This window comes from Hippoglossus hippoglossus, chromosome 21, assembly GCF_009819705.1.
Source record: "Hippoglossus hippoglossus isolate fHipHip1 chromosome 21, fHipHip1.pri, whole genome shotgun sequence".
In the NCBI taxonomy this organism is placed as follows: Eukaryota; Metazoa; Chordata; class Actinopteri; order Pleuronectiformes; family Pleuronectidae; genus Hippoglossus; species Hippoglossus hippoglossus.
The window spans coordinates 22,441,301-22,467,830 of NC_047171.1; the positions used below are offsets into that span (position 1 = coordinate 22,441,301).

General features: G+C 40.3%; 1 protein-coding gene across 1 annotated transcript; it reads left to right on the top strand.

Annotated features, from left to right (window-relative positions):
- abcb6b (ATP-binding cassette, sub-family B (MDR/TAP), member 6b) lies at positions 1-26,133 on the top strand. The gene is made up of 19 exons (XM_034574376.1): positions 1-60; positions 1,266-1,464; positions 4,074-4,166; positions 4,266-4,342; positions 4,475-4,590; positions 4,667-4,788; positions 5,212-5,321; positions 5,473-5,538; positions 5,628-5,753; positions 6,905-6,981; positions 7,436-7,499; positions 9,266-9,351; positions 9,954-10,011; positions 10,793-10,897; positions 16,910-17,084; positions 17,198-17,310; positions 18,268-18,362; positions 23,494-23,562; positions 25,939-26,133. Exons 1-19 carry the CDS (start codon positions 1-3, stop codon positions 26,054-26,056), a joined length of 1,929 nt encoding a protein of 642 aa, XP_034430267.1. The 3' UTR covers positions 26,057-26,133.
- The last annotated feature ends 397 nt before the right edge of the window (positions 26,134-26,530 follow it).

Below are 26,530 nucleotides of genomic sequence, written 5' to 3' on the forward strand. Positions count from 1 at the left end.
ATGGAAAACTTCGGAGTGAAGAGCAGACGAGGTGGAAAAAGAGAAGCTGTGAATGTGGAGGTAAGTTGTTGATTCATTGGATTTCTGAAAAATGTTACATTCCAGACAAACAATAGAAACTTGAAGTCACTTGGGCTGTAAACTCATTTTAGACACACACACACACACACACACACACACACACAAACACACACAAAATGCCTCAGTGCCACTAATTCATGACAGAAAATAACAAATCTGAATCTTCTGGAAAACAATTGCATATGTCTGGCTCATGTCTGTCTGAAGCTCAGTCGTCAAACTCAACTAATTTTAAACATCAGATTAAGTTTACACATCTTCAGTTATACTCGGATGAAGTCTGATGAGTAGTCTTGAGTGATGTCAATAGAGTCCGCTCGGGTGTTAGGATGCAAATTACAAGACCCTATTTTTTTTCCTACGATGTGAATAAACTTGAAGCTGCGTTCAGACATTCACTGAGCTCCTGAGAATCTCCAGACATGCAAATGTCTGAGTGAGAGGCTCTGGACTTTCTACAGAGTTTCTCCTGCCGGCCCCTGAGTATAAAGTCGCAGAATGTCCAAATGAGCCCAGAACACAGCAGGAGGGTCCTCCGCAGGATTCACAGCCAGCGAGTCGGTGTGTTGATGACGTGTCTAACACGCGACAGAGGCGAAAATTAAAACGTGAACTAAATTAATAGAAATATCTAAGAATGGAGAAGTTGAGCCACTCAAGTTCAATGTCAAGAGAGCTTAGTTATAAGGGCCGATGCTGGTGTGAGGTCACGTTCTGCCTGTGCCTGCTGCACCAACACTCACCTAAGATTTCTCTGCGGACATCCTCCGGAGGTCCTCTCTGAAAACGTATCCCCACCAATAATGGCTATAGGGGGCGTTTTCTACTCTTTGGCCAGAGGGGGCAGGAGTGTTTATACTATATAGACTATATAAACTGCTACTATATTCATGACCTTTAGTGCAGCCAGCCACTAAGGGGCGATGATGGTGATTTGGTTTTACCTCGAGGGAGCTGTTGTGTCGTCCATCTTTATGGTTCCTACTTTTGCCCATTGAGACAAAAAGTGACATCTGGTTCATTTGGTGCCGTAAAAAATCCGATTCACAAAACAAAACAGGAAACATGGCTTAAATGAAAAACAGATGTAATTAAAAATAATAAAAAATGTATAAAATTACCACATAATTCCTGAGGATCTCACATTCACATTCTTCTTCTGACTTCTCGCTCTCCATCCTCAGATCCAACACTGCTCCCCTCCCTCCCCCTCCCATCTGCCCTCCGCCTGGCGAGGCTTTGGGAGGAAGCTGAGGTTGCTGCTGCCGTATGTCTGGCCCAAAGGCACTCCGGCATTGCAGGGACTCGTGCTGCTGTGTGTGGGCCTGCTGGCGGCGGAGCGGCTGGTTAATGTGCTGGTGCCTGTTTACTCCAAGAACATCGGTAAGAACTAAAACACAAAGAGAACCTGATGCTTCTTGGTTCACATGAAAGTGTTGAAATGTTTAAAAACTAAAAGAAAAATCTAAAACAAAATAGGATTAATTCAGATAGACAAATGTTGGCATAGATAGATAGATTTAATATGAAGGTAAATAATGTTTCTACTAAATATTTCTCTGATATAATTTCTAAGTTGACTGACAAACACAAACATTCATCTGTTTAATGTTGATTTATCATTAAGTTCATAGATAAAGCAAAACAACAGAATCTACTGTAAAGCTGGACAGCTGCATTATGTTCCTAAAACTCTAGGTGGTAGTGTGGTCACATTTATTAAAGTGGGATTCAACTTGTTTCCATGTGTCCTTGATTGATTTGTCCTTATTTGTCACCACAGGTTTTATTTTTCTCTATTTTATCATTAATATGAGTTATTTTAAATTTAAATAAAAACCAAAGCTCTGAAAATATTTTGTAATTTAATAGAATTGAATCCCACTGATTTGATTTATATGATTTTTGTATTATTATTATTTCTATTTTATGTGTGTGTGTTTGTGTTTTTGTTTTAAGAAGCTGTGTTAACCTCTGTTGCATGGTCCTGCCATATGGCAACAATTACTTTATCTCAATTTTACTAAAGACTAAATAATACAGAAGCCATGTTTTACTGTTTAGTTTCAAAAGGTCTTTTATTTTGACAGAATATCTCAGCACATGACCAGGATATCCTGTTTATATTTATTTTTACTTAAAATGTGAGACTGGAGATGTCACGACCTGAGAGCTCAAACAACTGATTCATTGTTTAATAACCAGGCAAATTACAAGTAATGTTTTTAGACTATTTGGGGTAGGTTAAGTTTTCATTTTCAGCAGGTGCGTTCAACCTGTTGGACTGTAACTGACGACTCTCAGAATATTTGTGTTTGTGGGACCAACACTGAAATTAAACATAACTGCATCCCTTCTCACCATAAACTGAAGAACAGTCCAGACTGTGGTTTAATCTAAACACCCCAGTTCTGTTGGATCTTAGAAACGATTAAAGGAGGAATCAAGTTCATTTACACATACGAAGGATGAGTTCTAGTGCACAACAGGAGGGGGGGGGGGGGGGGTCTTTTGTACGCTGTTTTGTACGCAGGGCAGCGTCCGCCACAAGGCAACGACCCAGAAGTCTCCACTTCAGAGGAAGTCAGCGTTCAGTTTGTCTTCAGCCACTTTCCCTTTGACAAAATTGGCCATTTGGCTTTTGGAGCCACATGAAAGTGTTCGCCAGCGCTGAGGCCGAGTGCTGCTTTGTGTGATGAGGAAGGCGTGGAAGAGGTTTCAGAGGTGGGGGGGGGAGTGGTTGTTGAGAGTGTGTGTGTGCATGAGTGAGTGTGTGTGTGTGTGTGTGTGTGTGTGTGTGTGTGTGTGTGTGTGTGTGTGTGTGTGTGTGTGCAGAGGGTTTCTGGGAGGTCACCCCTCCTGCCAGTCATGCTTAGCCAGCATTAGCGGCCTTTTTGCTTGGCGCTAACGCACCGGTACAACGGACGTTTTGTCTCTGGGTCCGACCCCGCCTCCCCCCCCTCCGACTCCAGGACCCAGTGCCAAAGAGTTGAAAATACCCCCCCGCTGAAAACACACAGAAGAAAGTTGAAGAGTATAGAATGCACACATTTAAAAAAATATATTTCTTTTCAATCTTATTTTCTATTTCTCTGCCGTCTTTTCTCCACACGTCTCTCTCTCTCTCTCTCTCTCTCTCTGGATCTTCTGTTTCTCTTCTTCTTCCTCTGTCTCTGTCTTTATTCATTTCTAACAGATTCCCAGCACTTGTACAAAATGGTAATGAATGTGAATGAGAATGTGTGTGTGTGGCAGAAAGGGGAGTGTGTGAATGTCTGTGTGTGTCTGTGGATGTTTTTGATCTGTGAGAACCAGATCATTGACCTTGGTTCATAAAGTGTTGTGGATTTATAGTATAAGATTTATTTTAAATGACCACGGTCCTATAAATGAAAATGTGACAAAAGTGTTGAATGTTTTCAGTTTTAAAAAAAGCTATAAAATGCTAGTGTCCAGCCGACAGACGCAGTCAAAAACCCACTGGTGACCATCGTGGATCATTTAGCAGCTAAAGAGTCACATGTTTCCCTCAGGAGGTGGTGGAGACCAAAAACAGAGACCGAAGGTCAAGTTTACTTTTATTGTCGTTCATCCTCATACAAAGTAAACGGAAGAATTAAATCTCATGGACCAAAGTGCAACACAACACATGCAACATCGAAAGATAACATACGACAGGACAAGAAGGTGGTTGTTGCATATGATCACTGGCGATAAAGGTGCTGAGAGCCCAGGACGGATGTGGTCCAGGGGCTAGAGCGGGAAACAGCTGTCCAATATGTCAGTGGTTTGATCCCTGTTCCTCCTTGTCCATCAAAGTGTGAATGTTGTCTGGTAGAAAAAGTGCGGTATATAGAAAGACTTAGTGATGGGTGAATGTGACTTTGAGTGTAAAGTTATAAGGAAATAGAACAAAAGATTAGTTAATATAGATGTTCCCAATATGCTTATTGAAAGTGTGTGTGTGTGTGTGTGTGTGTGTGTGTGAGCAGTGAATGAACTTTCCTCAGGAGGCGGATGGACTTCACTGATCGCCACCGTCTGCATCTACACGTTCCTCAAGTTCCTGCAAGGCGGAGGGGCAGGTGCACAAGTGTGTGTTCATATCATAATAGCTAATGTGTGTGTGTGTGTGTGTGTTTGTGTGTGTGTACTTATGAGCATCTTATCTCTGGTCCTCGTAGGCACATCTGGTTTCATCAGTAACCTTCGTCAGTTTCTGTGGATCAGAGTTCAGCAGTTCACCAGCAGAGGCGTCCAGGTGCCACTTCTTTTCCCACCTGACTCAGAAATGCTGCCTGATGCTGCCCAAACATTTATTTGAATGTATTCACATGTAACTGTCTCACGTTGGTCTAAGTGAGTAACTATTTTTCTCTTTCAATCCCTTTAGTTGCGTTTGTTTTCTCACCTGCACAACTTGTCTCTGCGCTGGCACCTGGACAGACGCACCGGGGACGTGCTGCGGAGCGTCGACCGAGGAACCTCCTCCATCAACAACCTGCTGAGGTTGGACAGGCAGAGGCTGATGGAGACTCACTCATTTAGCTGGCGAGTAATAACCTGTGATTGTTTTTGTCTTCAGCTACATCCTGTTCAGCATCCTCCCGACCATCTGTGATATCATCATCGCCATCGTCTACTTTGTCTCCTACTTCAGCATCTGGTTTGGACTCATCGTTTTCACCTGCATGGTTCTTTACCTCAGTGAGTCAGTGTGTGTTCGGACTGTATGAGCTTGACTGGGTTTGTTTCTTACATTTTTCTTCTGTTCAAGATGGTTTCATCAGAACAGCAGCAGAGAAAACATGACAATGAAATGGAGACAACTTTCACCAGGACCCTTGAAGCACTCCTGCATCAGGGAACAAATGCAGCCCCCTAAATTTAATCCAAAAGCTATTTGATAATATTATCTCACCAAAGTTTCATAAAACAAAACTTTTTCCTGAGTTTTTCTAACTCAATTATCTGTTAAATTACATAAATTCTGCCTTACAAAATATAAAAATATTAACCCTGGAAAATATTTATTCAGCACCGAATCAATTTGTACTTTGTACTATACGATTGAAGTTTGACACTTGTGTGATTTCGGACTGACGGGAATCGGATGCTCTGTATCTGCAGCCTTCACCATCCTGATCACAGAGTGGAGGACGAAATACAGGAGAGAGATGAACACTCAGGACAACAACGCCAAGTCCAGAGCCGTCGACTCGCTGCTCAACTTTGAGACGGTAACACACTGCAAAACCTCTCCAAACAATAATTCTGTCATCTTTGTCATAGTGCTTCATTTCTCGTTGTTTCATTATTTGAAAAGACTCAAGAGTCGAATCTTAAATTAGATTGTTGATGATCCAATTGATGAGCAGCTTATTTTCACAGGTGAAATATTACAGCGCAGAGGATTATGAGGTTCGCTGCTTCGAGGAGGCCATTCTCAAATATCAAGTAAGCTAGTGTTTGTCAGGTGAAGAGAAACATCATCAACCAAATCATTGTCATTCATTCATTCATTTCATTCATTGTGTGTCTTGTAGCAGTGTGAGTGGAAGAGCTCGGCATCGCTCGCTCTGCTGAATCAAACCCAGAACATCATCATAGGATCAGGTCTGCTCGCTGGATCGCTGCTCTGCTCCCACCTGGTGTATGATGGACAGTTCCAGGTACGAGTTTGGGTGAAGTAGATTTTTAAAAAAGCTTTTTAAACTTTAAATTTATTTCATGATATCTGATGTCTTTGATGTTTTTTTCTTTTGTTATTATGATTATTTTCCACAATTGTCCGGGACTCTAAAGTGACTTTCCAACTTTTAGACCCTGTTTGATGCTACTTCCAGTTTTACTTTGAAGTTTCTCACCTTGTGCGTCTCTTGGTTTTCTTTTACTTCCTGTTTTTTGGTCTTGTGATTGTCTGCATGTGTTTCACTTGTCTTCAGTACACATTTATTCTTCAAGCTCTCACTCCTCCTCCTCACTTTGTATGTTTCTTCTCTAACTTGAAGTTAACTTGCTCTATGTTCCCTCAGTTTGGGATTTTCTGTTAACTATGTTCTGCATCAACCTGCTTTTGTCCTGAGTCAATATTTTGGTCCTGAAAACTTTACGTCTTTGTCCCTCTGCTTAAAACCAAACAAGTAAACAGAGGAAGAGGTTACAACTCAGACACTGAACTTCACTCACTTACTCTTGGACGTCACCCACGACCTCAGAAAACCAGAATGACTCAGACATGACGTCTGTGTCTCGACTTGACTGTGACGACTTGGACGAAGTGGCCTTCGTCACTTGACATGATTTCCGAGACGCTGCCCTTCAGACAACCACAATAACGTGGACTTGACAGTGACGAGCAACTCGACCATAATCTCTATAAATTAAACATTGACCCAGGAGGTGACCACTGTGTTCTGGACTTGACCTCAGTGAGTCATGACCTCAATAACACAGACCTCAGGGATCATGAGGACCTGGACATGACAGAAATATCAGACTTGGACATTGAATCAGTAGATTCATTGCAGCTCCTTTGACCCCAATAAACAGAAAAAGTATTTTTTTTAAACGTCTTACAAATATAAAATTCTAAAGACCACTAACATCTTAATCTGCAGCGCTGAAAGTTGTTTGTTTTAGAGGTCACATATTAAATTAGGTCACCTACGTAGGTGTTACTTTCTTCCCCCGGTTTACAAAAACTCTCTTTCACCGCTTTACACAAACATAAACAGGAGGTAAGTTTAATGTTGTTCACATATGTGAGAAACTCCTGCTAGTCAGAGGTTCATTTATATTCAGTGTTTTCCTTTTCCCTCAGGTTGGAGATTATGTTCTGTTTGGGACATACATCATTCAGCTGTACACCCCCCTCAACTGGTTTGGTACCTACTACAGGTGAGATGAGAGAATCAGGACCAGAGGCAAATTACCAACCCTGTTACACAATGTAAACAAGGACCTAATGTTCTGCTTCATTTAAATGTCTTAGACAGTGTATATAGTTTTCAAAATGACAGTAGACTGAGACACAGATTTTTTAATTTGTAATTGGGTCCCAGTGGATTACTCTGGGTTTTTCAAACTACTAATATTAACTAAACTAAAAATGTACATGATTTACATGTTCGTGGCTACAACCTATCAACACAGTGAGTAAAGAGTAAATAATATATATGTAAGTTTATATATTTATATTTTAATCTGAAATAAAGATACTACTGCTCCCAAAACACCACTTCCTTGGCTACTTCTTCACCTACAATGAATGTCACTATTTTAATATTTCTGCTTTTGCTATTTACTATTAGTGCAACTTACGACCTTGATTGTGCATCACATGTTTCTGCAGGTTGATTCAAAGTTCATTTGTTGACATGGAGAACATGTTGACGCTGCTGACGGAAAAGAAAGAGGTGAGTCACAAACTTGTCATTCATCCTGGACCCAGTTAGTGCAGAGAGCTCAGTTGGAGTTAATTAACTCAATATCAGAACCATCTTCCCTTCAACATGTCTTTGTGTTTGCTTTGATATTAATACCCCCAAATCAGCTAGAATGAATATAATAAGATCAATATTTTGGTAATATGTTTAATGCCAGTGCACAAAATATATTTTAGAATAATAACAATTATAAAGGAAGATCAGATAATGTTAATAACGTAATAAAAAGTTGTCATTGATGTCATTTAATCATTTATTTATTAGCATGAATAGTAACTAAATGCTAATGCTCAGGTGTAGCTGTGTAAATGTTGTTATTAACAGTGTAGGATAATAAATACAATATAAGCATAATTTCAGATAAGCAAGAAAATATCAAATTAAATGTCGTAATTCAGCTAAAATCTGAAACGTTTTCAGAGTCACACTGTCTGTGTGCATGGAAACAGAGAAACTCACATAGGCAGAGGTCAGCGGATTAGGAGGTCAACAAGTGTTTGTGTGTGACTTTGTGTGTATTTGTGCACGTACACAGTCTGCCTGTGTGTGTGTGTGTGTGTGTGTGTGTGTGTGTGTGTGTTTGTGTGTGTGTGTGTGTGTGTGCGTGCGTGCGTGCGTGCGTGCGTGCGTGCGTGCGTGTGTGTGTGTTTCTGTGGGAAAAGGCGTCCTCTGCCTTCCTCACTAAAGGCTCCTACATTCACAGGCCCTTGATATGGTAAACAGCCACATGAATGTAAACAAAAGCATTAGAGCACCTTAAAAACACAGCAGCCTCTTTTCTTTTGCTTGGGAAGCTGCAGGCGCGGGGGGTCGGGGGAGTCGGGGGGAGGTCAGGAAGAGAAATCATCAAACTTTAGGTCTATGTGTTTCATATTTATAAGAAATATCATGTTATAAATGGTATTAAAATGGCAGTTAGCAGATGTATGTGTCAACCATAGACTGTGAATAAAGACGGATGGAGACCGCGGTGTCAATGTCCCACGGATACATTCGTTAGACCAATCACAAGCCAGTCTCAGCTGTCAATCATGATGTTCCACCCCATTTTTATATCATCAAATTATAATCCCCATTTTTTGGAAACATGAACACTACCTAAAATGACAGAAACCGTATTTGAGAAAAATATATTGAATGCGTGTTTTTGACTTTTTAGTGTAGCTCATGTCCCATCTGCTAACATGGAGGAGGCAGGGTTTATGACCTATATTGCAGCCAGCCACTAGGGGGACAGTCAAGTCACTTTGGCTTCTCTAATGGGGAGTGGTACTGTCGTCCATCTTTAAATACTGTGTATGGTGTCAACAACTTTAAGTCCCCCAGTGACACAACTGTAATAATATAAATATGTCTTAATAGTTTTCATTTGTGGCAAATACTTATAATTCATAAAAATGTCCTTATATCTATAGAAGTTACATAACGTGTCAAAACAAATTATTATTATCTTATAACCTCACTCTGCTCTCCGCCTTCAATTCAATCAACTGAACAAATAATCTTTACTCACCAAATCAGCAAATGGGTTAGTGTGTTGGTGTTAGTCGTTGTATATGTTCAAACTTTCCATCATTCTGTCTGAGCTGTCTTGTCTCCAAAGTTTAGAATGAGCGACCAGGCAAAGCTTTGACACCGACATGACAGAAACAAAAGTGTTTGAGCAAATGTCTTCTTCTTCTTGAATTGAGACTGATTTGCATTAAATACCTTCCTCCTCCTCTTCCTCCTCCCAGGTTCTGGATGCGGAGGAGGCACAGGACTTGCAGCTCACAGCAGGTCAGGTGGAGTTTGACAGAGTCTGTTTCAACTACGTACCTGGGTGTGTAGCCAACAACGAATCTGTCTGTAGCCCAAATCCATCTTTCTATAACAGACATGACTCGAATGTACATATAGAAATAGCTTGATGCTGATAAAGCATCACTGGACGGTACAACATCTGTTCTGTTTGTTTTTACTTTGTTTTTTACTCTCATTTTACATGTTCAGTAACAATGGCACATATGAAATACTCATGGGTGTTCCAGGGTCTTTTATTTATAAGGACGAGAAGCAGCAGTTGAATTCTGTATTTAGAAGAAGCTCAGCTGGTCATGGTCGCCTGCTGTCTGCAGGATGACTGACACCCTGACAAACACATTGACTTTTATTAATTAGGAGTCTCGGTTGACCTCCTGTGTGCACTGGCCTTTATTTCACAGTGGAAGACGAATGAAGACGAAGATAAGAGCTGCCCTTTGTGCATTGTATCACAATCATAGCTGCCATTTTTACTCTGAACCTCAAAGAATAACATTTATATCTGAAATGTTTGTGCTCCGTCTTGACTTTTCTCTAATCCACACAATTAGAGTTTAAATAAGGTTTGTTTGGATCCTGACCGTCGCTCTTTTCCACATGTGTGTGTTTGTGTGTGTGCAGCATGGAGGTTCTCAGACATGTGACCTTCACGGTGGAGGCGGGGCAGACGGTCGCCCTGGTACGATATCTTCTCTCCTTCTTTAGTGTTCTTTAACAGGCCACTTCCACCAAAGCATCACGTTTTTCTTTTTTTGTCTCTGGTGGTGTCTTCTTTCGGTTTTATTTGCTACATTTTTTAAACGTTTGTCTTTGAGAATTGCTCAGATTAATCAATTTTTTTTCTGATGAACACTTTCATTGCAGCTACTGTTTAACGAAGAGATCCTTGACTTGGGTGAAATACAAAAATGTAAAACCACAATATTACAAAAACACAGCATTGATCTAATCTTAAACAGTGTGCTTGCATTTTATGAGCCTGTAATGTGTTTATGAAAACTTTAAACACGTGATTATTATAACATATATAAAATTTGCTTTTGAAATTCTAAAGTATAAACTGTCAGAAAATGGAAATATTCAAGTAAAGTACTTAACTACAGTATTTAAGTAAATGCCCTCTGGGAATTATCATGGAACCAAATCTATCTAGGTAGTTAAATACCACGATGCTGTAAAAGTAGTGAGGACATTCATTTATCTGGTTTGGGTGATCCAGTCGTTTAAATTCAATAGAAATGCGGCAGACTGCCACATGTTGTAAACACCACATGAAAGTTGAGGTGTCTTGTCCAGTAACGTGTGTGTGTGTGTGTGTGTGTGTGTGTGTGTGTGTGTGTGTGTGTGTGTGTGTGTGTGTGTGTGTGTGTGTGTGTGTGTGTGTGTGTGTGTGTGTGTGTGCGTGCGTGCGTGCGTGCGTGCGTGCGTGCGTGTGCGTGTGTGTGTTTGTGTTTTTGCAGGTTGGTCCATCTGGATCAGGGAAAAGCTCCATCCTACGTCTCTTGTTCAGATTCTATGACCCTCAGAGTGGCTGCATCCGCATAGACGGGCAGGACATCTCCAAGGTACACACACACACACACACACACACACACACACACACACACACACAGTTCGTTGCATTGACTGTTTATGAAGATGGATCACAGATTGCTCCCCAAAAGTGGAGCCAAAGGATCTCGATCGCCACCTGAATTGTGGCTGCAGTATAGATCATAAGCCCTGCTTCCATGTTAGCAGATGGGACATGGACAAAACTAAAAAGTCAAAGCACATTTTTCTCAAAGATGGTTTCAGTCATTTGAAATAGTTCTTATCACACTGATGTTTGTTCAAATGTTCATCTTTCTGATCAGTTTGATTTTCATTTGTTATTTGATTATATAAAAACGGGGTGAAACGTCATGATCGACAGCTGAGACGGAGCTTGTGTATTGACGGTACCTTCATACCGTGGCTCCATCTCCGATCCACACTGCTCAGACTCTGGCTTCAAATCCGCAAGATGGTAACGTTCATATCAGGATGTTTTAGCTTAATTTCTGGGAAGTGGGAGAAAGTGGAGACCCATCTTTATTTACAGTCTAAGTTTTTAACAGTGGTATCAACAAATGAGCTTATTTCCCTCTTCTTGATTTCTTGTAGTATTTCTATCTCCTGTTTCCAGGTTTAGCCTCACGTACTTTGACTTGCACTTTCCCTGTTTCCACTCTCTCTCTCTCAGTCACACACACACACACCCTTACACACACTTCCACACACACACACACACAAAGCTGGACTAAGTGTGTGAGCCACAGTCACACTGTGAATAAATCATAGTAAAAGGTTCCTAAATAATGCAGCAACGAGTCCAGACACCACGTGTGTGTGTGTGTGTGTGTGTGTGTGTGTGTGTGTGTGTGTGTGTGTGTGTGTGTGTGTGTGTGTGTGTGTGTGTGTGTGTGTAGAGAGCCCATTTATTGTCGCTGTGGTTGAAGTATCTCTGTTTATGATTTGCCAAAAGTCCCAATAAAATCCAAACTGTACAAACACTCTCTCTCACACACACACACACACACATGTACACGTGTTTTCATACCACAAACATACTTGCTGGGATGAAGAGGCTGGTGACGATTACGAGGACGTTGTTTGTAATTACACAGCAGGTTGAACGTTTAATCAATGCACACATATGCACATGAGGAATTCTCTTAAAGTTGAATCAGACTCTTTATCAAACAGGGTTTTTATTTACAGAGGAGGAAGAGAAAGAAGTGGTAAAACTCCTCCTCTTCCTCTGCTGAATGATTCTGTTGTTAAATGCCAATTAAATGCCAAAAAAAACCATTAAAGGCCCAACCCACCTGATGAAATCTTTCGAACATAACATGGAAATTACAAAGAGGAAAAATGAGAAAATGACATAGAATATAGAAAACCAAATGTATAAAATGATGAATTATTAAAAATGACCTTTGATTAGCAGGTGGGCGTAAAGTTTCACTTCTTTAACGGAGCGACAGTGAGGAGGATGTTGACCTCTGAGTATCATGCCAGCAGTTTTTTTTACACATCTGTTTGACACATTGCCTGTTGTCACTCCATTAAAATCCACCACACTTGTTGTACTCTGTAAATACTTTTTTTTTATAACATGTCACTATCAAAGCACTCGTCGGCCATTTCTACTCCGTAAAACTGCGTCCGTCTTAGCAAGTACTTCAGTCTTATAGCTGTATTAACTATGCTCATGTGGTTGAAACAGAATCTGTGTGGTATGTGTTTGAGTCCAATGAGTGTTGTCAAGACACAAACATTTTGTTTTGATGCCCAGGAACAAAGCTTAGCGCCACAATACTCGACACTGAAACGGAACTTCTACAGAAATAGAATGTCCACAAGAGTTAATCACATTTTCCAATGTGACATGCACTTTTTTAATCAAAAGAGCTGTTAGGGAAAGTATCAGTCTCAGTATAACTGTGCAACAGTAGCGGTTCAATTCAAATTCAAAACAACTGTATTTGTCCCCAGAGGGCAATTCAAAGAGTCACTGGATGCAAAAATCTTGAGATGAGATTTGATTTGACTTGATTGTCATTGTGCAAGTACAACGCAAATGAATTGCAGTTAGTATCTGACCAGAAGTGCAAAGATTATTAATTATTATTTACCGATAAAGAAATAGTTCAACATTTCTCTGTAAATATAAAGCTAGAGCTTGCACGCAATTCGCTCAGTTTAGCATGGAAACTGCAGGCTGGTACAGACAGCTAGCCTGGCTCTGGACTAGCTATAGCATCCTCACTGCTTGTGTTTTTACATTTCTATTTGTGTTTCAATTGAACAAAATAACGTGATAATTAGTAACAAATCAAAAGTGGGTTTGGACAAAATCTTAAGTCCTGGATTGAGCTGCTTTGCCATTACGTCCTGTTTCTAGCTAAGAAAAGGTTGCCTCCTTCATATCTCTTTTTCTGCTTGTTGACATAAAATCACATCGCTACGCCTCATACAACTGATTTTCAAACCGAGACATGCAGAGATTTACCTTGATCGGATACTAATTTCATCAGCACGGATACTTCTTGTTCTTTGGATCATGTTAGTTTTGCTGCAAACTTGTGCAACACAGTGAACACAGCTCAGGCCCTCAGACCTCGGGAGTGGTCTGTCCTGTGCCATTCTGTTTGTATCGGCATATGGCTGCCACATGTGATGCAGCTCTGACGTGTCCAGTCATGCTGACCCCAACGCTGACGGCCGGTTACTGAATAAGTCATCTGTTTGTGTTTTTTTTAAGGTGCCAGTCAGGGTTGCTTTTTTTTTATTTTAGGTGATAAAACCTGTCTGCTAAGCTGGTTTCAACATGTTGGCACTGCTCATAACTACCCATGCTTCCCTGATATTTTATGACACACCTTCCTGTTGGTCAGCTGAGTAATCAGGCAATCAACTATTTATGAAGCTTTATAAGCTGAATCATTAGAACTTGACACAAGGGCACAGAATATACAGCCAACCTGTTAAATTAATAGTTGTATAGACAAATGTTTGTTTTCTTGCAGAGAGGTAACTAAGAACACAAAGGCTAGAAATATCCTGTCTGGCTCTGTCCATGAGTAACATAATAACAGCACCTTCGATGACGTGTTATGTGAAGGGCATAAGTGTAAAATGTCCGATACAAGTAATGATTCCTAAAGGTTGGAATAGACTTGATGTTAATACGCATACGCAAGATGGTTGCTTCGTGTATCTTGAAGTTCATCAATCAAATTTTATTTGTATAGCCCATATCACAAATCACAATTTGTCTCATAGATCTTAACAGGGTGCAACATCCTCTGTTCTTAACCCTCAACAAGAGTAAAACTACCGAAAACAACTCAGAGAGAGCCACATGTGAGGGATCCTCTCCCAGGACAGACACAAGTGCAATAGATGTCATGTGTAGCTGAAATAACTACAATAACAAAACAACTATTTATGTTACATTGATTAGAAGAAACAGTTGATACAAGATGGTATCTAACCCTTATGACAAATACATTTAACAGAGACTTGATATTTTAGTTTCTCTATAAACCTTATTATAAATAAATTAAAATGAAATACAAATACATGTCTCTGCTGGCAATAAAATGGCGAGGTGATGGCAGCAGGGAAACCAGGTACGACAAAGTCCATGATGTGACAAGGTCGGGATGGGTCAACAAAATACTAGATTTTTTCCCCTGCTTCCTAACGTTAGTCTATGTCGTGTTGTTTTTAAAGAATGAGCATGATATTCATCTGACCTCCTATTTGAGACCTTTTATAAAAGAGAGCTTTTCATTTTGAAACTTTTAATCGTCTGGTCAGATTGTGGTCTTGGTCAGTATTAAAAGAGTCAACACAAGCACATGACAGACCATAATTTGTCATGATCCTCAGTTTGTTGTGGTCATTATGTGGTGTTGGAGCTCAGTGCTTTTACCGAACCGTCCAGCCGACCTCCTCTCTACGAGCAACTGTTTTTACTGCTGAACATATTTGGCAAAGCAGCTGATAAAAAACATATTTTGTTGAAAGGAGGGTTGAAGAAATAAATTCTACATCATCTCACAGATTTACTTTAATGACGGTGATTATCTCATGTGAGTGAGGACAGCTGCCTCACACTCACATTTCCTCTTTTGATGTCATGTTTCAATGATAAACATTAAAAGCCTTTCTTTTTTGGGGGGTTTTCCCCTTTTGCCTTTTTTTCTTCTACATCTGTGTCTTTCTCCTTTTAAAACACTCGGTGCTACAGCTCCGCCTCTATCAGAAACAGATGTGATGTTGTTCTAGAGTGGAAGAAATGACAAAAGTGAGCAGCAAAGTTCGAATTAGGGGAAAGTGAGTGATAACTAGCCAAGACCGAGCTGGTGCAGGAAATGGAATTTGTATTGTTGTGGCTGCCGAGTAAAGCTTTCCACAGGAAAGACTCAAAAGTTCTGCAAACTGACCTGAGAGTCGATGAAAACAGGAAATTATATCTGGATGAGAAGGAGCCAAAATTCATAGGATGCTGAGAGGTTTATTGTTGAACAGGGGAAACACATCACAACGATTTCACTCGTTTGGACACATGCAGCATATTGATGTCAGTATGATCTGCCTCATCTGCTCTTAACAGTAGAATGAAGATAAAATCCCACAGTGGGTGATGGTTTTTCATAACATCTCGTTCCTTCTGATCAAATGTTAAACATTTCAATCATCATTGATCCTGATGAACGTGACAAGGGATTTAATAAACGCAGACAGAAGAAGTCCTTTGCAGCAACTGAGGAGAAAATACAAAGCAGTTCCTTGTGAGATTCACTTCAACACGGTTTCAATCTTAAAAGCTGGATGGACACATGGAGAGCGCATTCCTCCACCACGGCTACATGTATTAGGATTAGATACATATACTACAGAATGGTACACAGAAATGTTCTGCAAACAGTTTACATTAATCACAGGGAAGATATAAATCCAATGATATAGTTGAAAGGTATATTTGTTACCGTCGTTACTGCCGCTTCTTAGAAACATTGAACAAAACACTTGAACCTACATCATCGTGATAAGAACTACCTAAAATGACATTTGGTCCATGTCCCATCCACTAACATAGAGGAGACAGTGTTTATTGCCTTTACTGCAGTCAGCCACTTTTGGTTAAAAAAGAAATTCTCGAGATTTGAGCTCTCTCTGCTCTGAGAACAAACGCAAACTTATTACATTTTATCCACCCCCAGTTTTAATTGAAGTTGTTAATTGTAGGAAAGATAAAGGACAAAAAAAATTGTGTGCATTAAAGCCTCAGAGAGAGCACAGAAATTACTTTAAGACATGTGTACTATCTGTGACCTGGAGCAGCATGCATTATATAGTATAGGATGAATTTAGTCATGCAACATTTATGTAGATGTATGCTTAGAGTGTGTGTGTGTGTGTGTGTGTGTGTGTGTGTGTGTGTGTGTGTGTGTGTGTGTGTGTGTGTGTGTGTGTGTGTGTGTGTGTTTGTGTGTGTGTGTGTGTGTGTGAGAGAGAGAGAGAGAGAGAGAGAGGGAGAGACAGTGAAAAAGAAGGAAAAACCAAGAGAGATTCAAATTTGTAGAAATTCCCTGAAGGCAGACTTGAAATCATGTTCAAGAGGCCAAATCTAATCAGTTAATCTGTGAATCTAAGTGAACGTTGAACCATAATTGAAGAAATTCCTTCAAACCTTTCCTGAGATATTGACCAAAAACCTGGTTTGTAAGGTCACAGTGACTTTGACCTTTGACCAATTAATTCTAATCAGTTCGTGTGTTAGTCCAAATGACAAATACCAAAAAAGAAAGGATTTCCTGGAGGTGTTCCTGAGATTTCACGTTCTCAAGAAAGGGACGAAAACATAACGACTCCGGCCACTGACTGTCGGCACGAACGCCTAAAAAGATAGAGTTTAAATGCATACATCTCTCCAATCCACATAAGAATTAAGGATTAGCAGAAGGATAACCAGCTAATGGGTTCAGGACTAGTGTAATGTTACAATAAGTCTCTACCTCATTTTCCTTGCGGTGTCTCAGGTGCACCAGTCTTCTCTAAGGTCGTTCATTGGCGTGGTTCCCCAGGATACGGTTCTTTTCAACGACACCATCGGCAACAACATCCGCTACAGCCGAATTACAGCCACCGACCACGAGGTGGAGAGAGCTGCCATGGCTGCTGACATACACACCAGAATACTGGAGCTACCTCAGGGTCAGGCCACGGTGTGTTTGTGGTGTGTTTAAATGCTAATTGTGAAAATGTACCTGTTTTTGCTGAGTTGTGTTGTGTTTGCCAATTCACGTTGTTTTGTGGCGCTGTGCTAGGCTATGACACGGAGGTGGGCGAGCGAGGGCTGAAGCTCAGTGGCGGGGAGAAGCAAAGAGTGGCGATTGCTCGAACCATCCTGAAGGAGCCTAAGATCATTCTGCTGGATGAGGTGAGGAGGCAACATACAAAAAAAAAGTCACTTCAAATATAGGATTTTCAGCAGCTTCTTCAAGAAGATGTGAACGGTCAAAAAGTATTTCCACTAGTTTCCAGGTCAAGGCCCATTATCCCTGACAAAACTTTTATTTTTGCCCACTGAAAGAGAACTTGGCAGCACTTGCACCTGTTTATATCGACTGTATTTAAAGATGGACGTAGACTCCGGCTGCAGAAGGTGAAGCCAATGTGGAAGTGACTGAAACCTGTATTCTCTTGAACGACCTGCACTAGATGTTTCTATAGAGTCCTAAAGTCTTCTTCAATACAGCTGATGTTTATTTTGAAAATTATGATCCATTTAGATTCAAATAGACCATAAATCACTGTGTGATTGACAGCTAGCAGCGTCCAATGGGTGCAGGTGCCAGGTGTAGGTTGGCGTGCAGGCCTCACCCCGTTTTTTTCCAAATATGGTTACTTCTGGTCTTAGAAAAAACATGATTGCTCTGGACAAAATGACCAACTCAAAATTCAAACCAGTGGCTGAGGTCACAGTGGGTCGTTAACTTCCCTGTTCAAGATATTTTCGATAATAAAAGTCACACAGCCGAGAAACTTATTCCAGTGTCCATGTAAAGTCCTCTGTACATCTCAGCCTGATTTCAATTATAAACATCTCCGGCCATGTCTGGCTGTAACTGCCGTCTTCACCACTGCGTCATAAAAAAGATCTGTGTCCAATTTTAGCCATTTAAGCTTTCTTCACTGAGGAAATTCTTTAAGTGCTAGATCTTCTTTTGTTTTACAAGAGAACAAATTATACGACATCCGAAAAAACAAAGACATAAAGCAGTCGTGAACTCACACATTTTATCGGTTAATAGCGGAACTGTTCTTTTCTTGTGGTGTCTCCTGCAACAACAGTGATTCATTTTACTGTATTATTTTACTGTGTTTGGTCCATTAGGCCACTTCTTCCCTGGACACCCAAACTGAGAGGAACATCCAGGCTTCACTGGCCAAGGTCTGCAACAACAGGACGACTATAGTGGTCGCACACAGGTGACATTACATGATCTGAAGATGTGTCTCATTAGGAAGAAAACCTCCTGCTTTCTGTATTTATGACCCTTAAGCTTCTTTATAGGTTTCCTTTTTTTTTACTTGAGCAGTTACTTGTTGACTATCATTGAATTCTCTAATGAGACAGAAAAGCTGTTTGAACTCTGGAAAAATTTCAGCAAAATTAGGTCCAGATAGTTTCTTTAGTTTGTCACATATGAAGAATGCAGCAGGAGATTGTCCGGGTCAGACTTGTTCACAACAACAGGAAAACATCTGGAACGTTTAGGCGAGTGGTGGAGTCTGGTTAGAGCAGCAGGACTCTGACGTTTGAATTCTCACAAACAGTCCTTTCAGGAAAAGGTCTGGACTTCTGTGCTTGTCTGGAAGCACCTAAAGTTAGTTACGTGAAAATGTAGCTCAGCTTTTGCTTTTAGTTGTTCCAGTGTTGCAACATGTCCAACATGGTTTTGCCTCAGTTTTCTTTTTGAAAGTTGGAAGAAACGGCCCACAGAGCTGCTGACGAGGTGGCCTAGGATCAGATTTGACAAAAAGGCGACGGCAAACAAGGCCACAGGATCTGTAGATGTATCTATACCAAATTCAGGAACTCAGCTTTGTCCCTAAGGACTGTTAGGGTGTTGCAATATTTCCAACAAGAGCTATCTGTGGATCTTTGCAGCAATCATGACTGGATAGCAATGCCAATTAAAATCTTAGCAGAATAAAATTGGAATTTAATAAAATATCACACCAATGAAGTGAGGATGTTGTAATCTGTGGTTTGATGAACATTCAGCTCAACCTTATTGAACTGATCAGAACTGGTAAATGAAGGTAACTAGTGAAGTATGTTATATTGTGTTCATACCATTGTTATTGTCCTTGTTTTATTGTGGACAAGCACATTGTACAATGTGGAACTGGCCATGGGTTTCTATCCCTTGTTCTAAAAAATGTCAACGGTCTGTTACAATGTGGTAACAGCCATGATAATACAGGACATGAACTGAAAAGGAAAACCAAATGTGAATAGAGAAGATGAAAGGAAAAGTGGGACGTGGTGAAAGAAAAACAGGATTAGAGCGCACACAAAGAGAAGGATGGAGAGATTAAAGGGAAAGCTGATTGGAGGATATGAGGTGACGCGTGATGACAGGTCAACAAAAGTAAAAGAAACAGATGTCTGCTCGTTCATCAGTCAGAGTGATTTTGAAAAAAGACTTGAAAGGCTCTGACAATCGCAGACACTAAACTGCATCAGGAGTGAAGCAGCCTGTGGAGCTGATTCCTGCATCACTGCACGGACCCAGTTTTCATCACTTACTCCACACAATGGATCATGTTTATCTTTCTCTGTGACTGACATTACTAAACCATGGTCTCTATTGTACTGAACAGGGTTGACTCGTTTGATCAACTGGTCCAAAGCAAAAGGTTAAATCTTAAAAGAATGACTGACAAAACAAAAACAACCGAAACAAAGGTTTAACAACTTTTATCTGAACAACAAGTTAAACACTGTGACAAACATTCTGTGATGGTGTTAAAAATAGTGTTGATTTGATTTTGCCCCAATTTTCTTTCTGTCCCAGCAACATGTGCTATAGGCAGAAGTAATTAAAAATTAATTAATAATCATTAATAATCAGCCTACAAGGTGGCCTAGGATCAAATTTGGCAAAAGGCTACAATAAACAAGGCCGCAGGATCTGTAAATGTTGTAGCAGCTATGGGCTCAGTTATATATCTATATATTTGTATTTATTTATTATTAAAGCTCACAATGTGCTCACTCTAAGGTTCGATTGTCTGACATGACCTGACTGCTCACACTGCACGTTGCATCGGCTCCTCCGGACCAGTTCGGACCGGTGTCTCCGTCACAACAATGCTAACCATGTAGAAACAGGCTGCATTCATCATGTTGTCATATGTGTCTAAGACACAGTTGGATTGTAAAGAGGTTGGGCCGTTTGGTTTGGCTGTTTTGCAGAAAGGAAAAAAAATAAATTTGAGGCTACTATATTGTAAATTGCTCTCTAGCTACAGTCTGATTACAGTAAGAACCACTTTATCTCCTCCTTTCTCTTTCTTGCTGTGCAGCTGCTTCCAGCCGTAAACTACTGTACATTTCCTACTGTTGTGTTCTGCTATTTCGTGCAGACGCAGTGAGTACTGATTAAACTGATTTTGGGAGAATCGACTCATTGCATCCCCAAAATCAGGCTCAAATTGCAGAGTGTATGTCCGATTTGAGTCTCAGTTACCAATGATTCTAATTACATCGTCGTACCCTCCCATAGACAATTCCACTGCCAGTCTCAAAACCTGATCGTATTGAAACCCATTTTCATACATTTTGAAGCATGAGCCAAGGTAATTGTAAGAGTCCTGCACCTAATAGTTAAAGGAACATTGTTCCCTGAGACACGCTGAAAGAACAAACATGTTTTTACACCTGTATGGAAACTCTGAGCCACACATACAAACACTGGTTACAGATGTTGACTGTGACTCATCATCTGTGACTCAGATATACATCTCAGCAAAAATTGTGGCACAAACACTTTAAATGTCTCCATCTCCTGTAACATTGAAGTTACTGGCAATTTAAGTAATTTATTTAGATATTTGAGTATCTGTAACCAACATTAGTATTTTGATTAACTTAACTTTCCTGTTACTTTGACATTATCACACAAATGTGTCAGAGGAACAATATTTAAATTTGTATTTATTAAGTATGTTAACACTGGCATCAAATAAATGAGTTTGTTTCAGTTTTCAACTTATAATTTATAATTTGTCCCAAATACACTAAATGATCTAGTTGATTATTTTTGCTGTGATTATTATTACATTCCTTCTTTAATCAATTGTTTGTTTTACAGTGTAAGTCTCTCTCCTCCATGTTGATTATATGTTGAGCGAGAGTCTTTGATCCAGCAGCTTCTTAATCTTTCAATAGCAGCAGATGGAGTCTGGATCAGATCTGTTTTTATTGACTGACTCAGTCGGGCCTTAAATGAAATTAAAACACAAACACAGCAGGCAGGTCGTGACTCTCATTTATTGGATGGATTTTTCACCAGCTCCTGAACATGGCATCAAGCTCACTGTGTCATATACGGTATGTGTAAAAACCTGACATCACAATGATTCGGAAGGATTAGATACACTATTGGGAAGATGTTTCAGGAGAGCAGCTCTTTTTACCAGACTTATGGGTTTTAACTTTGCAGAACTTTTACATCACATAAAACCTTTAAAACAGACAAGAGGAAAGAAACACTGAAAGAACATCATTTGTCTCCTTTAAACTTCCCCTGACAAAACTAGAAACAGTTTGTAGTTTTAAGAAAGTCAGCAGATTCTTCCACTTCACTGACCATAGGTTAGAAATCTTTGTAAAAAAAAGAATTTTCTTTTTGCAAAACCTAAACTCAGGACATGAACTATACCTTCAATAAAATATCTGCATGTAAACACACTGGATGTTTTCTTCTCGCTCACAAGCCTGAATGAGAGGAGAAAAAAACAAACGTTGACATCTGCGTTCTCTGGAGAGAGATATTTCTACCTGTGACCGAGGCTTTCTATCAAATATTGAGCAGGCGGACGTCCAGAGATGGTCTCGATGACATTAAAGCAGAGTGGCGGCTCTGCTGAAGCTTTAAAGTGGCATTCAGCAGTTTGCAGAGGCCTATTTTTTTTTTGTTGGGGGGTTCTTCATACGAGCGTAATATCCACTGGGGACCGGGCTATGTGTCCCCTTCAGTTTTCAAAAATCCTATTTTTAGATTCCAAGATGTCATATTCGTACATTTATCATCGAGAAAATTAAGCATCTGTGGAAAACTTTCATCGGTGCACCTGGGAAATAATTTTCTTGGTAACAGGGCAAAGTTGCGTCCGTCCCTGAGAACCATTCAGATCGCTGAGTGTGGCTTTAATCAGACTCTCATCAGAGCACGGTTATAAATATTAACTTTAATAATTTACAGAGAAGTTCATTCAGAGTTCTCCAGCCCTGAGCGACGTCCTCAGCTGTGTGAGTGTGTTGGTATGTTCCTGTGAGGGGTTACTGAGGAGTGACTGTGTATTTTACCTTTATAGGGCAGCTGAGTATATTTAACATCTAACCACACATTGGGACTAACTGCTCTTCCTTTCTTTAGATGTGTTCCTCTTTTCCCATTTCTTCATTTTCCTCATCCCCCTATTCCCAACCTATGGCCCTTATGGAATTTCTCAAGAAATTTCCAAAGCACTGTAAAGAAGCGGACTGGTTAAAAGTTTTTAACGTAAACCTTTGTGACATCTTACTTGTGTTAAAAGAATATTTCTGAATTCTCTTCTCTGTAATAAAATGTCAACGTTTGAGGCTGCAATCTCAGAACATGGGAACATTGCTGTGAAGGAGCTACACATTTATATATATAAAAATGTATCATATATATATATATATATATATAAATGTGTAATATGTATCTTTGGCAAGTTGTCTTCAAATCAAAAAGCATAACGTTCGTTTTGTTGCTCTAATACTTTATATTGAGCTGAATCGCCAAGCTTTTATTTTGAAGAGTTGTGAACTCTGGTTTAAAGATTGTGTCGATGGCTTAACAGATTCTGGAATACCTGAAAAATAACAGTAGTTAAGCAAATCATTCAAACTTTCATGTAAACCACACATGTGAACAGTAGAAAAGCAAATCAAGTTTTTTTGTTTTTTTAAACATTGACTGTAAAATCTTCAGTGCCGATAAACCAGGTAGGATGAACACAAAGTGTCCTAACTTCACTCGGCACCATAGACTGTTTATAAAAAGCTCTGCACACAACATCCAGCACACAAACAAAAAAAGTGACAGTATATTGTAGAAGTGTTTGAGGACGACTCACCAATGACAAGGAATAATTCTGAAGTATCAACACAGGATGAGAGAACACAACATTACAAACAGGCAGATTGAGAATGGCCACTAACCTCTGAACGTAATTCAGCCAGTGAATATGCTGCCGTGACATTGAAATTAGAAAAACAGGTTAGAAGTATGTGAACTAAATTTACAGGAGACACGATTGGAGCAACATGCAACGAGTAACATTGATTGTGATGTTGCAGGTTATCCACCATCGTCAGAGCAGACCAGATCCTGGTGGTTCACAATGGACACGTAGCAGAAAGAGGAAGGTAAGGATGTTTTTTTCCTCCTCCATCCCGTGTGTGTGTGTGTGTGTGAGAGAGACACCTAAATGTTGTTGTGTGTCCTAAGTGCTTGCAAATTTGTTATCGGTAGATCAAAACCTCAGATTGTGTTTTAGTGTGTGAGCCTTAAACCTTCTGGTATCCATCTCAGCCCCAGAGGCTGATTGACCATCACACACACACAGTGGAGCTGTCACTTACCTGCTGATGCATAAGATCTTTTGATATAGGAGCTGGTTACGAAGACTTCCTTTCTCGCACACTGTTTCACAGACACACAAAGGATGACAGCGCGGTATCAGCGAGAACACACCTAAGAGATGAGGTGGTCACATCTGGAGCAGTAAAAACACATGCACGCTGGCGTTAAACCACCACTCGCAGCAGAACACGATTTCACCCTGCAGGCAGGTGGAAGGCAAACCATCTGAAAACCATTCATCTTTTGATTGACACTGTGATGTAAACACAGGACAGGCCCATTTAACCTCCGGTGTCAGAATACACCCAATTTGTGCCTCAAAGTGTGGGGGTGCATCGTGAGACAAAGCCAGGAGGAGGCCTCATCCTGTCCTCGGGGTTTACCTTTAGTCTTACATGGACCATCCAATCTGAGCCGGCTAATTCTGAAAAACGCTGTTTATGTGTGAAAACAACACGCATCCAAAAAAACGTTTGTAAATAGTTCTTACAAAGATACACCTGAAAAATATACATGGTCTTTTTTGTCCACTTTTGGGCAGCAAACAACAGATACGGTCTTCGATAGATCACATCCCTTCAGAGTTTTAAACCTTTAATCTGTGGCTCACCTGAACTGTGGCTGCTTTCAGACATGAACTGAACCCCGGATATTCTCCTGAAATTTTAGGGAGGGGCTTTAAGTAAGAACGCAAATGTCCGAGCCAGTTGTTCCTCACATTTTCTGGAACTTTTCCTGTCAGCACCCAAGTAAAATGTGGGGGAAATGCCACAGCAGAGTGTATATGTCATGTCCTGCCTCCTGCTGCTCTACCCAGGCTCACTGTGAACTAGTCTGACCCGGACAATCTCCTGCTGCTTCTTTATTTGTGGAAAAACAAACTCCAGAAAATGTCGAGACCCAATTTCCCAGATCATTTCTGGAGTTCATACCTGAAAATGGTTTGATTTCAGTCAAGCCAAACCTTATTTAGTGTTTGTCACTTTTAACAAGTATCATATTCAATGAGAAGATAAATAAAACAATGGAATAACAATTCCGTGATTAAGTCTTCTCACAAGAATGTTTCTGCTTTGGTGTGAAAGTATTTTTAGGTTTACGTACTTTTCTCTCCTTCCTCTTTTTCCTCTTCCATGTCTCTGGTCCGATTGACCACTTGACTTTTCTCCACTTCTCCCTTCGCTTTTTTTCTATCATCCCATCTCCGCGTTTCCATCACTTTCTCCTTCCTGAACCTGCTGTTTTTAATTAATTTCTGACCCTCTCTTTCTCTCTCTCTCTCTCTCTCTCTCTCTCTCTCTCTCTCTCTCTCTCTCTCTCTCTCTCTCTCTCTCTCTCTCTCCATCTTGCAGTCCAGACAGTCACAGCCTTGTGGTATTATTAATTCATAGTAAAGTTGGTTAAAGTCTCCAAGAAGATTTTAAACAGCTAAACTTTGTTCTTAACGCAGCTCTGGTGTCACAAGACATTATGAGTGACCCACGTCCTCTTCCGCCTGCTCCACATTTCCTTCAATCTGTCAATCAGCAGAATTACTCAAAAACTCATCCAGGATCTACAGTTTCTTTAAGGCCAGGACCTAACAGCTCATCGACACCGGCATCAAAACTTATCCACAAAAACTTTCTTGACATCTTTGTCTGTTTTGAACGTGTATGGCTCTGCTTCATCCTGGGTTATTTGTATTCCTTTTGTTTTTTCATTTTTGCATCTGTCGCTTTCATCAGCACACCAACTCACTCGCGGTGAATCCTGCGGAGGATCTCCTGCCATGTTCTCACATTGTGCGGAGTTTTCACAAGGGGGCTGGCCGGAGAAACTCCAGAGAGGCTCTTACTCGGGCGTTTGCATTCTCACACACAGCCTCACTGGAGAATGTCTGGATGTTCTCAAGAGTTTACGTGCAGCTAGAGATTCACATTGACCAACTTTTCCACCAACTTAGCTTTGCTTCTTGGACCCATGGTGCAACTGGGAACCAAATTTGCAGGTTCCGAAATCAATATATTCCTGTTCAAAATGCTGCGAAAGATCCAGATTCTGGTGCACAAACCGGAGCAGAAACCATTCCATGTTGAAGGAAAAGTTGCAATACTGGTGTTTGACTCTTTGTTGTCTTGTGTCATTCTTGTTTCCTCCTATTTTCTTGTTTCATCCAGACACGAAGAGCTGCTGCTCCAGGGAGGCCTGTATGCAGCCATGTGGATGAAACAGCAGAAAACTCTCAACGGACCAACAACAGAAACACACATCAACAATCAAGCTCAGGAAACTTGACGTAGAACTTGACTTTCAAACTTTTTGGATTCTGAACTCATCACATACTTTTTTCATATCTAACATATTCTCGTGTATATGCACCACTGCATAAAATAAATCCGAAGAAAGTGAAACTCTGCAGCTGGTTATTAAATTACCCAAATTCACTGTGGCTAAGAAGCAGTAGGAACAGTTAACAAAAATAACCATTTTCATTATAATTAATTACACTTAATTTCAACTCCCTAAGAGTTACAATTTATTTAGTATTCATCAATCTCTACTTTTATTAGATTTGAGTAAGACTGGAATTTTTCAATATGAGGAATCATAGACTTTAATTTATGGTTGACGATGCTTCTCCACCTTCTCCCACTGACAAAATGAAGCCAAAATAAGAAACAATTTCCAAGGATCTCAGGATACTACAGAAATGTAACAAAAGTGATACATTTTAAAGTTAACTCGAAGTGTGGATGTAGCCTGAGACCT

Bases quoted from the DNA above. Each gene is read 5' to 3' on its own strand.
- abcb6b (XM_034574376.1), top strand. From the start codon at position 1: ATGGAAAACTTCGGAGTGAAGAGCAGACGAGGTGGAAAAAGAGAAGCT. The intron at 4,343-4,474 runs GTGCCACTTCTT...CAATCCCTTTAG, and splicing joins TCACCAGCAGAGGCGTCCAG to TTGCGTTTGTTTTCTCACCT. The intron at 4,591-4,666 runs GTTGGACAGGCA...TTTTGTCTTCAG, and splicing joins TCCATCAACAACCTGCTGAG to CTACATCCTGTTCAGCATCC.